At 42.1% G+C, this 13,699-nt stretch overlaps 1 protein-coding gene across 2 annotated transcripts in view; it reads right to left on the bottom strand.

The window, feature by feature from the left end:
* The window catches only part of NPAS3 (neuronal PAS domain protein 3), an 839,000-nt gene that overhangs the window by 242,956 nt on the left and 582,345 nt on the right, over positions 1 to 13,699 (bottom strand). For both annotated transcript variants that reach the window (XM_063117798.1, XM_063117799.1), the window contains exon 7: positions 10,438 to 10,527. In XM_063117798.1, the coding sequence (XP_062973868.1) occupies positions 10,438 to 10,527 (90 nt within the window). The remainder of the gene's footprint in view (positions 1 to 10,437; positions 10,528 to 13,699) is intronic.

Raw genomic sequence — 13,699 nt, 5'->3', positions numbered from 1 at the left:
TTGCTGTAATTTTATTTGCCATTCCATAGGACAAATACCCAGAAATCCAACATATAAGGCTTGGTTACAGTTAGGAGAAAAGCACATAAGTATGCCGGTTCACTTTCACCTGTTTTTGCTTTGTATAAGGACACAGCCTAAACAACAACTTATCCTTTATTCCCCTTCACCTCTATTAGCTCTTATTATGTGTGCAGCTGTACACTGTTCCCTTTTTAGTGGGATCTTCTTTTCCGTTTTTTTAAGGGCAATTTGCAACCTTGTGTGTCCTGGGTAGTTTGAAGCAAGGGCAGAAACACATTTTAAAGTGAGGGTTTCAACTGGCAAAAAAGTGAAGAGCGATCGGTTTTTCAATTAAGAACTTGTGTTAAAATTGAATGATATTAACAGTTATTCTGACATATTGTCTTTTGCTAAAGATATCCAAACAATAAAATTCTGCTAACTCCCCATTTTGTTGCTAGATGATGACAGAACCAGCTTTGGACCAGGCTATCTGGAAAACTGCCTTCTCTCATGTTTATTTATTTATTTACAACATTTATATACCGCTCCCCATCCAAAAGATTTTGGAGTGGTGAACAACAAATAGAATGAAAGAATAAAAACACCATGCTAAAATTTACTATTTTTAAAAGAACAAAGTTCTGATAAAGCCTGAGTTCTAGTCATTCAAGGAAAGCTTCCTGAATCAATGACATTTTCCAGAGGCACCAGAAGCAATATGACATTGGTGCCTGCTCAACCTCCAAAGGCAGGGAATTCATAGGAAGGCCTTGAACACTGAAGGCTCTTGTCCTGGTGGACTCCAATCAGACCGTAGGTCCATGAGGAACCACCAGGAACATGCTCTCAGATGATCTCAGTAACCAGGCAGGTTGGTAAAGGAGAAGGCGCACTCTCAGGTATCCTGGTCCTAAGTTGCATTCCTCCAAAGGATCAAGTTTGCAGCTTTGGGGAACTCCTGAATGTATCACTCTGTGTGGAAGCACAGCTGGTACTAGTAACTAGGAGAGCCTTTTATGAGCTTAGGCTGATATGCCAACAGTGACCCTACCTTGGCTTGACAAATCTTGCCCGAGTTACCTATGCCCTGATCACATCTTGGCTGGGTTACTGTAATGTGCTTTAGGCAGAGCTGCCAATGAAGATGGTTTGGAAGCTTTGGCTAGTGGGGAATCTGCTGCCAAGATGGTTGGTTGTGGGAGCTTGGTGTTTGGAGCACATCACTCCAATATTGTATCAACTACACTGGCTGCCTATTTCTTTCCAAGTCCAATTCAAAGTGCTGGTTTTAACCTTTAAAACCCTATGAAGTTTGGGAACAGGTTGCATGATGGATGGCTTGCCTGCATGTGCAAAGCCTCACTCTGGAGTTGCAGCGGAGGCATGGCTGGGCAATGCCAGGTGGAAGGTGACCTGCGATTGGTCGCCTTCCGCTAGGAAGAGAGCAGGGGTGGCTCCAATCCCCGGATGGCTGCCCAGAAACCCCACGCTCCCTCCTCAGTGTCGAGATTACCTGATGCCACCCCAGGGGAGGGAAAGCACGGGTTTTCCGAGGTACGCAGCACCAACCCGGTGCTGGGAAGACACCCCCCAGCTCTGAGCAGAGACAGAATAAACCTCTGCATCCCCTCTCCAACTGCGAGCTGCTGGGAGTGAGACTTGTTTCCTGCCCCCTCTCCAGTTCCAAGCTTAGAGCTGCAGTGAGGTGTAGGAGACTTTCCCCTGACCTTGTCCTCCATCTTGGTGGATTGGAATTCTGCCAACAACAACCCTTGTTGTGCTTTGCACCTGAAGTTACTGGCAACACAATATTTTCAACAGAGTAAGGACGTCACGGGCACTTTTATTATTTTTTTAGAAGAGGAGCTACGCGTCTCCAATCCAGGGAAAAATATAAGTAAAAACCCCCACTCTGTGCCCAATCCCTACCCACCATCCCAGGGATGGCGAAATTGCTGCCCCCCACCCCTGAAGGGCACAGAGCCACCCTGTGTAGTTCCATGACAGTTTGAGGACCCGGGAACCCACACCACACTGGCCGCAGTCCTCAAGGTTTTCCCATGACTGTGGGAAAATTGGGAAAATTGTGGTTGCAGTTATCCCAGGTAAAGTTTCTGGTCGTCCTGGTTGACCCCAGGATCCCCTTTGCATCATTTGGATGCACAAGGATGACCTAGAGACAAGCCTGGGATATATGCATGGTGTAGACATGCCCTGGTTAATCATCTAATGATAAATATTTTTTATTTATTTATTTATTACATTTTTATACCGTTTTTTATAATCATCTAATGATAAAAGGGTTAAGTTCTTGCATGTGTTTACCCAACTTGGTCACTGATGACAAAGCTTCATGACCTCTCCAAGGCCTCTTTTGCTACCTCAGGAAGCAGGCAGTGTGATTCTTTCTGTAGCAGCTGCAAGGGGGTGGGGGGAGGAATCGGATACTGGAGTCACCTTTCTGAGGTTGTAGTAGTGTCAATGGCCTAGGAGCAAGGGACTCCCTCCTGAAGAATCCTACAGTCCCTGGGACACTGTGCCAGGATCATAGGGCTGTTCTCCCCATAATCTTGTTATATTATGTCACTTCTTCTTTTTGTTGCCTTTATTTTATTTACTGTATTTCAAATTAAAATTAAAATTTGTGAAAAAAAGAAAGCGATGCTCTTGGCAACTGCTATTAGGCAGTTGACCTCTCCGATGGAGGCTTGCCAAAATAGAAGGCTGCCAGCATTTCAAAAACAAAACATCACTGGGAGATCTAGACCCTGATCTAGATATGGTCAGGAGTGAGAGATACACAACTAGAGAGAAGAAGACAAAAGTAAGATTTATAGTCTTATCTTAACAGCAGATGAACAGGCAGATCTACAACGCAAGTAAGACTTTTCAGTTCGGATGTTCATATGGAACATTTTTTTGATTCTCTGATATCTTCGATAGAATCAAATGGAACTGTTTATATACAAAAATAAGTGTGATGTAAATGGGCATTTTACTCTTGTGGCTACTGTAGTCGCAGTGCTTTTGGAATAACCCAAAGCAGCTAACACTTTCTCTGTGGCCACAATATGTTCAAAATAAGTTGTAGAAGTTGCACTTAAGACTTCAAGTCGTTTGCTGTGTTTGTTCTGACAATGATACCATGATGCTTAACCTTTGGTCTGACCTCAGCCTTTGGAGAATGAATTAATTTTCTCTGCTATTATTTCTTCTTTATAATAGGTCTGAGAGGGAAATATTCCAATATGAAGAATTGTCCATTAACAACATTTTTGTCCAGGAATTGGTAACCTTCAATATGGGATTGCAGCAATGCGCTTTATGTGGGGCTTCCCTTGAGATTGGTCCAGAAAATGCAGCTTGTGCAGAACTCAGTGGCTAGGTTGCTAAGTGAGGCAGCCTACTACAATATCTTACACTTTTGTTCAAAGAACTGCATTGGCTGCCAATATATTAGTAGGCCAAATTCAAGGTGATGTATAAGGGTGAAAACAACTTGGAAACGGGGGGGGGGGGTCTACACTACTGCTTTTAAAGCGCTTTAAAGCACTTTGAAAATGTTTTGAAACCTGTATATGCAGTGCGTCCTGGGCCTAAACAGTTGTCAAAACTGTTATAAAGCGCTTTAAAGTGCTTTAAAGCAGTAGTGTAGATCCCCCCCAGGTTACCTGAGACAGTGACTGGGTTTGGACGACACGATAACCAACAGTGGTTTAAATAGTCAACAGTGGATTAAATAGTTAATGGTGGGTTATTATGTCATCTCTTGGGACTTTTTCACACCACGGTTGGTTATTTGGCTGAAAAAACCAACAGAAATAATCAACACCCACTGGTTGAACAACCACTGGTTGAACAACCAGTGGTTGTTATTGAACAACCACTGGTTGTTGTGTCATGTGTTGGGCACCATTGACTATTTCATTGCACACAGTTTTGGCAACAATAGAATACCCTGGCAAGAGCGACAAAAGCAGTGGCTGTCACTCTAGTCCAGCCGGCAGAACTCACAATGGCTGATGGGATACCAGTGGGAAGAATGAGGGGGAGAGGGGGTGGAGGATGTGTCAATCAAACACAATGTTTACTAATAGTCAACTCTACACTGGCCTTAATCCACTCTATGGTTGATTACAATCATGTCATGTAGGGAGTACCCCCTCGATAACCAACCGTAGAGTTGACTATTAACTCACCATTGACTATTGTGTTGTCCAAACACAGTCAGTGTCTTCTGCCCATTCACTGAGATTTACAGATCAGGGCCTAGTGATTTTTCTGTCTGTTCATGTGTACATTTGATGGGAATTGGGGTAGGGTGGGGTTGGTTGTTGCACACACACACCTTTGTAATTTTCTCCCCCTGTAGTAAGAAAAGGAACCAGCCTTGATCTTTTGGTGCCTTTTGAAACCTTATACATTGCACCAAGCATTTGCTAAGCAAGACTTTGGGCTCATCTACACCTGCAGCCCTTTGGGGAGTGGGAGGGACAATCACAGAGTTTTCCACTTCTGGGATCATCCCCCAGGTGCCACATGCTAGCGAGTTGTCCCAGAAGTATAGAGGCATGGTCCGGGGTGACATTTTTTTCTTTAAAAAGGAGATATTTGCATAATTGCGCAGGCACAATCCTGTGTGAAGTTGAGATTTAGTTTTTAGGTTTTTTTTTTTTAAAACAAATTCGGTGCTGGGAGATGGCAAGTGCCATCCCAAAGATGGCGAAAATGCTCTCCCCCTCACCCCGATGCCCATGGACTCCCCTCGCATAGCTCCATGCCCATTTCCTGAGCCCAGCTATTCGTGGGGAAGAGGGAGGACACCGGGAGGGACATCCACACTGTTTGTAGAGTTCGGGATGGTCCTGAGACGGCAGGAAAAAATGGGGGGAAAGCAGTCCCAGGTATCCCAGGACAACTGAGTGCTCATCCTCGGTTCACCCCTGGATCAGCTGTGCATCATTTGGATGCATGGGGATGACCTCGTGATCACCCCAGGATAAATAGCAGGTATAGGTTTGGACTTTGTTTTATTTTGGATTTATTGACTTTTAATTGTAATTTTAACAAATTTTGCAAATTTTGGTATAGAAATATTTTAAATAAATAAATAATATTTACATTATAATTTACATTATAGTATTTACTCATTTCATCACATGCTAGTCACCCATTCCCATACTAGTTACCCATCCCCCAAATGAATATTACTAGGAGATTTCTTTCAACTTCCTCTTGCAAATCACAGTCCATTTTTTAAAGCCTGGATTGCAAGTTGCACAATAGATGTGCAACTTGTTAGCCTTCTCCCATCTCCAAAGCAGACATACTAATATAATCACTAACTGAGCAACAAAATCAAATCTAAGGAGACTACAAATATATGTTGCGAGACACACACACATACATCAAGCATTACTCTCAAGAACAGAAGTCCAACATTATTGAATGTGTAAACCCTCAAAGTGTCACAAAGGTTTATTCAACAAAACCGCAACCTCTGCCAGCTCGTGGCAGGAACCCAGGAATGTTTATCTGATAGCAATGGATAGAACATAAAGAATTGGAAGCAAGATATCTCATGTGTTCATATCCCATTAACGCTTGTTCCTGGCACCTTTATCACAAACTGGAATTCAATAACATAACAACCTACTACAATGGTTTCCACACTTTGAACAATTTTGAGATCACTACAGTGAAACATTAGCATTTCCTTTCTACAAGGAGAATTGTTTGCATAGTTATTTCTGCCGCTGCTCTTTGCAGTAAATAAAGCTTTTGAATGCTTAATTTAGTGTGGATGATTGCAGCTTCTCCTTTGCCAGTTAGTGACGAATCTGAAAAATATCATAGCTTTTCTAAGTCTGCCTAAAAGACTATTTGGCGGATAATATTTGGACTCCAGGGGAAGGGAAATACCATATTTCTTCGATTGTAAGATGCCATCGATTGTAAGACGCACACTAATTTCAGTACCACCAACAGAAGAAAAAACCTAAGACACACCCACGATTCTAAGACACACCTCATTTTTAGAGATGTTTATAGGGGGGGGGGAGTGCATCTTAGAATCAAAGAAATAGGGTATCACATTTTGAATGATTTACAGAACTATAACATAAGTAAACATTTCACATATGTTCACCTATTTTTCTTCCCCAAACTCTTTCTTAAAATTAATTTGTGATCTGCAGTACAGAACTCTAATGAATGATTCTGCACTCGTAATGGGAAGGAACACAACGTTTTTACCAAACCTACAATGATGCTTCAAAATAAACGGAGATGAAATGCACCAGACGTTTGTGGCAACAGGAATTACTGTCCCCTAAGGAGGTTGCTTTCTGGCCACTTGTAGGGAAGTTTTGATTCTTCCCCTTCCTGACTGATTAACACTTTCCTACTATATCCACTGATAGTACATCAAGCGTGCTGCTGTTGCTTGTTTGTAGTGATGTTGACAAGACTCACACTACTGGGCTCGGAAGTATGAGTCTCAGGGGTTTGTAACACTTATCTCAAATAAGAAACAAGCAGGATGACCCCTGCATGCTTCTCTAGCTCAGACTGTAATCAAAGTGGGGAAAAATTTATCTCCCTCCCAGCCTGACCCCAATCTCCCTCTGTCCTTTCCCAGTCCCTATTAATCCCCCTTCTCCACATTTCTTCCACTCCATTTTCCAGGGTACAGTGGCGGCAAGCCACAAGGCAAGGAGGTCTCCCAGTTCTCCCCTTCTCCAATGCCTGGTGTGCTGCAATACAAGAAAGAGGTGGGAGGAAGAGGTGGGAGGTCACTGAGGACATGCTCCTGGTGGTTCCACGTAGATCCATCCTCTGATTGGAGTCCACCAGGGGAAGAGCCTTCAGCGTGGTGGCCCCCTCCTATGGAATTCCCTGCCTCTGAAGGTCAGGCAGGCGCCAGCTTTGTATTCCTTTTGGCACCTCCTGCAAACAACATTGTTCCAGGAAGACTTCCCTTGATAATCAGCCATCGTTCACTGCGCATTTTGCTTTTTTTTTTTTAAAAAAAATCTATTTTAATGTGTTTTTATTTTATTTTAGCTTGTATACCACTCTGAAATTTTGAAAAGGGAGCATATATATATATATATATATATATATATATATATATATATATATATATATTAAGGCTGGGGTCTGGCTGGAAGATGGCAGAGACCTCCTCCCACCCTTCCCTCTCTTTGCATTTTGCCACAGCTTGTTGCCAGAGACTTAATGCCGTTCTGGCCTGGTAAATGGGTTGGATGGAAAGGGAGGATGTTCGTATAACTAGTGTAGGATAAGGGGGAAGGAGGTTCAAGGGTCAAATTAGCCAAGCTCAGAAACAAGCCAAGCTACTTCCTGATCTTTTTTTTGTGGGGGACGACAGCTTAGCTTACTTTGATCCCAACCCAATGCAAGCCAGGGGTTCCCACCCATTTGTTGCTCTGGATCAGTGCTCCTATCCCAAACAAGTTCTTTCAGGGACACACACTGGTAAAATGCAACTATTTGGAGTGCTGACCTGAATATGTGGTTGCACAAGACTAGTGGATACCTATTGGGTAGTGCCTGTGACATACCAGATGATAAGCAAAACTGTTTGTATTGTTCTTTTACTGGTTTTTATATTTAGTCAGACACAGAGAGGGGAGGTATGAGGGACCAAAGGGTAGGATAGAAAGGCAATAAATGAACACAATTAATTCCACTCCTTATTCTCCATGCAACACCATGTCGTGGTCCCAATACCGGTGCTCAGCCGGCAACGTGTGTATTCATAGGAGTAGAAACTGACTACTCTCAAAGCTGGCGAAGCTCTTTCATCCACAGCTGCCAGTTTTCCAATCTTACCTTGAGGTTTTATCTGGATCTGTGTCTAAGACAAAAGGTTTCAAATATTTTGCATTGAGACAGAGTAATGAGCTCCAACTACTGTGCCAGTCTCTGCTCTGGCAGGCTGTGCACACCACCACCCCTGTGTGCTGGAGTGCGCTGCACATCGTCATCCATCTTTTTAAAAAGAAGGGATCAGCATAGGTATTTCCCACAGCAGCGAGTGGCTCTACCTCTCTTACATCTGGACTGTAGGTCACATTATTGCCTTTGGATTTGGATTTGCACTATTGCTCTACAAAGGCTGAAATGTGGTAGAGTTAGACTTTAAAATGACAACATCTGGAGAAGTCTTTAGAAAACTTCATATTGGTTTATAGTGTTTTGTGAGGCAGTCAACCCATCATGACCATACCTTCTTTCTTTCTTTTTTTTACTTTGTTAACCTGGTCCATGGAAAGCCGAGTGTTTGAACTCAGGAAGCAGATTTCACACAAGCTATTGGTACACAGTACTTTTGCAATAATATACTTTTCACTTATACTGTGATTAACAAGGACAAATAGGTGTTCCTTTTATCATGGCTTGGCATCAGGCTACATCCAACTCACTATTTATAATCAGAAAATCAGAAACTCACCCCCAAAGTCTAGACAGTGAATGATAAACAGTCTACATGTAGTCGAATAATGTCTGACTACTGATGCTGCAGCTCAGTGTAGGAGTATGTTTTAACAACGAGGACTAGGACAGGGTTAAAGCCAACTTTTTTCTTGAACAGATGATATTTCAGATGGCGACACTATTCCAGATGCATCAATTTCCTTGAAAATCGAATCCATATATGTGCATATGCTGTGCTGGCAGGAGGACTGCCTGAAATGGCCCCAGCCCAAGAGCTAATATTCTTTTGGCCAGAATAATGCAATTATTATTTTCCTAGCTATCAGTCTAAGCATACAGAGCCATCTGTTATGCAAAGCAAACATACACATCTCAATTACAGAAAATGCAGTTGCCTTGACAGAATTTGGATTACACTACTAACCAGGGCTGTAAAATTTGTTTTAAGCTAGTGTATAATGGATGCCTTTCAGGAGTTCCCTAATTAGCATTTACCTGTTTAAACTAATCATTCATCTCTCTTTTTGCTGCTTTATTAAACTTTGTTGGACACTATGCATAAAACAGATTAATATGAACATAAGACAATAATAAACATTAAAGTTCTGTGTTTTCAAAACTGCATTAAGAAGGTTGCACCTTCGAAAGCAGCTTAAAAATAATTTTGCATTAATAAATAAATAAATAACCATGTGGCTTATCAGTAATGAAGTATGGGATGTTTAATACTGGTTTGCAAACAGACTAAGGTAGGTATTAAAGCCTATAACAAAACTAAGGACTTCAATAAGCTACAAATACCATTACTGAGTTTTGCTCAAAATTCTCTTATATTGTTTGCTAAAACATCCACATAACCAATATAACACATATCTAATGCATATACTACACACCAGCCTTCCCCAACCTGGTGGTCTCCAGCATACAACTCCGATTGGTCATGTTGCCTGGGGATGATTATCTGCATCTTCTTTGAGGAATTAATGGCTATTTCAGAATCCGATACTGTTTGCACCTTTCCATGCTAATTCTTCAAATATCCCTTTTTATTACACCAGGATAGCATTTTCTGGTTAGTTTAGGGCAACACATTCCAAATCACAAGGTTATGAAAAGTTCCAGTCCTGAGAAGTGTCTCATAACAACCATGGCAACATAAACAATGAATTCAATATGGGGTCCCTTTCCAAAACAGAAGACGCAAACATTGCCACAACTGCAGAGCTTCTCAAGGGTGGCTATACTAGAGGCAGAGTATCCTACTTTGCAACTCATCATGCAAAAAAGTCTCCACATGTTCCCACATCTGTATCAGGAGGGTTCTGGTACACTGGGTAGCAAATGCTACTAAAAGCTCAGCCATTAGTGGTAAATAAAAGGTAATTCTTTTATTTCCCTACAACCTTAGATTTTAAAACAACGTCAGTAATTAAATGCCAGTAATTAAATGACAACTATTTTATTAAAATGTCCTCTATAGCTTTACTGAACATGGCCGAAAGCAGCCAAATGTGTCCTTGCTGAAACCCTCCCTGCAAGACATTTTAATGGTCTCTTTCAGCATTTCTTGACTCCAAATGACTCCTTGTCATTGTGTCAGCTCCCAGGATAATGCAGGGTACTCCATAAACATCCAGTAATAGGACACAAGGGAAGTACTATTAGTGTGTCCCTTTCCTACCAGGTACTGAGGTTTAAAGTTCAAAACAACCGAGAAAAGAAACTTCATTTGTTCTCAATAAATTAATAATGATCCTTTGTGGGAGAAAAAAGTTTTTCAAGCTCAGTTCTTCTCCCCCATTTGAATGTTCTATACTGACTCAAAACTTTTCAATTATCTTCCAGCGTGGATAAGACATAGAAGTTAAATTACAAATTCAATAACCTGAAAAATGTTACGAAACAGATTATTGCTTTCAAAATGATGAGCACAAAAGTGAAAAACACACCATTAAAATTTCTACTTACTTGGGATAGGCCAAGATAGATGGAGACTGTTTCCGAAATGTACAAAAATTTTCCCTCTTGGTTTAGTGCAAATACAAATCCATCCAGTGACTGCAAAATAAGAAAAAAAATGATGTTTGTTACATGTTTCAGTGTAAGCACAGGCATCACACACACAATCTATTCTTTTTTAAAAAAAACTCAAATTAACATATATTACCATTCTTAATACTTTATTTCTGTTCCGCACAGAAATGAAAACAATATAATTGCAAAAAAATGGAAAAGAAGAGAACCACTGTGGATGGTAGTAATTTGCTAATTAACATGGGATTACAGTCCTCTTCTTCATTCATGAATCCACCCACACACTTTTTGTGTGAGTACAAACAAAACCAATCAACAGATTACTGTCAGATCTGTTCACACCTGGAGTCCACAGAAATCCCGCAAATTTAATCTCTTCAATGTCAATGTGTACATTTAAATTATATTCTAAGAAGTGTAAGGCTTTATGTATGGTTGACAGAATAATTTGTTAAAGAACATGTGATATTGTTCTATGCACATTTGGGAATGCCACCTGAAACATGTAATGAAAAAAAGGCCTAATTTCTAGCCGAAACATCACAGTACATTAAATATACATTTCTGTCTTATGACGGTAAATATTCATCAAGTGGTACACTGGGTTCAATGGAGTGGCCGGCGGAGGGGGGAGCTTCAGATGGCCATGTGTATTCAGCTGTGAAGAGCACTACAATGAACATCTCTTCTCCCCTTGCCACCACATCCCATTCTTTACAGCTGCTTCTACATTCATGATACACTAGAAACAATATATAAAATAAAACTAAACTCTTCAGCAGCCATGATTAAAAAGAAGAAGAATTTTTTATTTTATTTTATTTAAGGATGTTTATGCCGCCATTCAGCCAAAAAAGGCTCTCACGGCGGCTTACAAAAGTATTTCTTGACAGTCCCTGCCCACAGGCTTACAATCTAAAAGACATGACACAAAAGGAAAGGGGATTGGGAGGGAGGAGGAGGAGGGGGGAAAGGAAAGCAAATTCAGGCACTATAATCTTAGTTGTAAAGTTCAGCAGTTACAGTTGACAGCAGGAGGGAGGGGGCTCTCAGCTGGAGCTGGACCCAGGCACGGTGGAGAGGTGCCTGGCTGCTGCTTCCTCCCTCACTGGTGGCCTGCCTCTGCAGAGACAGTTGGTAGCAGGAGGGAGGGGGCTCTCAGCTGGAGCTGGACCCAGGCATGGTGGAGAGGAGCCTGGCTGCTGCTTCCTCCCTCACCAGAGCATGTGCAGTTTCACTTTTTAAATCCCCTTAAATTGTAGTACCCTCATAAGTACAGGAATAAAATGGAGTTTGCTTCTGCTGCCCCAATGCTAAACAAAGGGTGTAGCTAGACCTAAGGTTTATCCCAGGATCATCCCTGGTTCGTCCCTGCCTGAGCGCTGGATGCCCTGTGTGGCACTTAGATGAACAGGTTTGACCCCAGGACAATCCTAGGATAAACCTTAGGTCTAGCTACGGCCAAAGTGTGCAATCTCCAGTATTCGAGGCAGTAAGCCTGTGTGTACTAGTTGCTGGGGAACATGGGTGGGAGGGTGCTGTTGCACCATGTCCTGCCTTGTTGGTCCCTGGCCGATGGCTGGTTGGCCACTGTGTGAACAGAATGCTGGACTAGATGGACCCTTGGTCTGATCCAGCGTGGCTCTTCTTATGTTCTTATTTACTGGGGAATAAGCACCATTTTGTTGTATGAAAGGAGAAACTATGTTTGAAAATGGAAATAATAAAATGACCATCAGGAATCATGGCTGGCCAGACACCTTTTGACATGGTTCTAAAAATTAGAAGAAAGGATGCAAGTGGCGCAACCAACATTAGCCCCAATGGGCATTCCTACGCTGGCCCAGGTTGTGCTGCCAGGCCTGTTTGCGGCTGCCCCCATCACCTGCTGCTCTCTGAATGGTCTGCAAGGCCCTTGGCCTTTGGCCCTGAGGTTCAGTCCTAGCCTAACCTCTCTCTTCATCAGAAATATACTTCATTTTATTATCTATTTCATTTATCTTCCACAATTTGGATGAGTCCTCCCATACATCAATCTTGATTAAAAATGGGTTTGGTTAAACAAATTATTTTCCAAAATAAATCAGAAAAAAAAATTCATTTCAAAACTCATTCTAACATTTGGGGGCCATTGAACTCTTAATGTACTCTATCAGAGGCATGATGGAGCCTGAACACCCAAATCTCCTACAAAGCTTTAAGATTGTCCCCTCTCTGTAGCGATTACCTGGTTAATCCTTCACTTTCCTCCAAATTTAGCCAGCAGTAGCAGCAATTGTGGGGGCAGTGGGTTGCGGTGGATAGAGCCTCTATTAAGACCTTGAATGCTACTCCAACATTGTTGGGTCTGTAGGGCTCCTAGCTGCCTTGAGGGCCATTGTCTTGGTAGAAAGGCAGGGTACAAATCAAATCCATCCGTCCATCCATCCTTACTATGGACATTAGGAGCTCTGGGTACTACATTTCCCAGTGATTCAGGTCCAAAACAGATATTAGTTTAGTATCTAGTAGTTACATTCCCCCCCTCAACTTTTATTCTAGAGTAGGTGGAGACACTCCAATCTAGATGAGGATCAGGGGGCGGGGGAAAGGCTTTTAAGATCTGAATCAGTGGAAGATGTAGCTGCTAGATACAGATTTATACAAATGTCTTCTTTGGGCCTCAGGCCCATGGGACACAGCTGCACATATAATGCAGCAGCAACCCTAATCAGGATTCAGAAGTTTGGACAACTCCGTTTCCTAGGGAGTTGGCATTCAGGATGATACTGGAGCATGGGTCTAGGTCTAAAGCAAGAGTAGTCAACTTGTGCCTCTCCAGATATTTTGGCCTAAAACTCCCATCAGCCCTGGCCAGCATAGCCAATGGTGGGGGATGATTACAGTTCTAGTACATAACATCTGGAAAGTCACAAGTTGCCAACCTCTGGTCTAAAAGATGCCCTGCAGTGAGGCCTCTCTGTAGCAATTACCTGGTTAATTTGTATAGAGAACAGAAGGAGTGGCTGTTGTTGAAGGAAAGATGGATAACATTAGATGGGCTCACTTCCAACAGAGTCTTCTGAGCTGCTTGTTTCGTCACTGCTCACAAATGGGTCATACTCACACCAGAAGTACCATCACCACTTTGTGCACTTTTTTGTTTAAGGTTCCCCCCCCCCAAATGGTTATGTGTGGAGAAAGAACAAAAGACAGA

Source organism: Elgaria multicarinata, chromosome 2 (assembly GCF_023053635.1).
Source record: "Elgaria multicarinata webbii isolate HBS135686 ecotype San Diego chromosome 2, rElgMul1.1.pri, whole genome shotgun sequence".
Classification (NCBI taxonomy): domain Eukaryota; kingdom Metazoa; phylum Chordata; class Lepidosauria; order Squamata; family Anguidae; genus Elgaria; species Elgaria multicarinata.
This window is presented reverse-complemented; position numbering and strand designations above follow the sequence as displayed.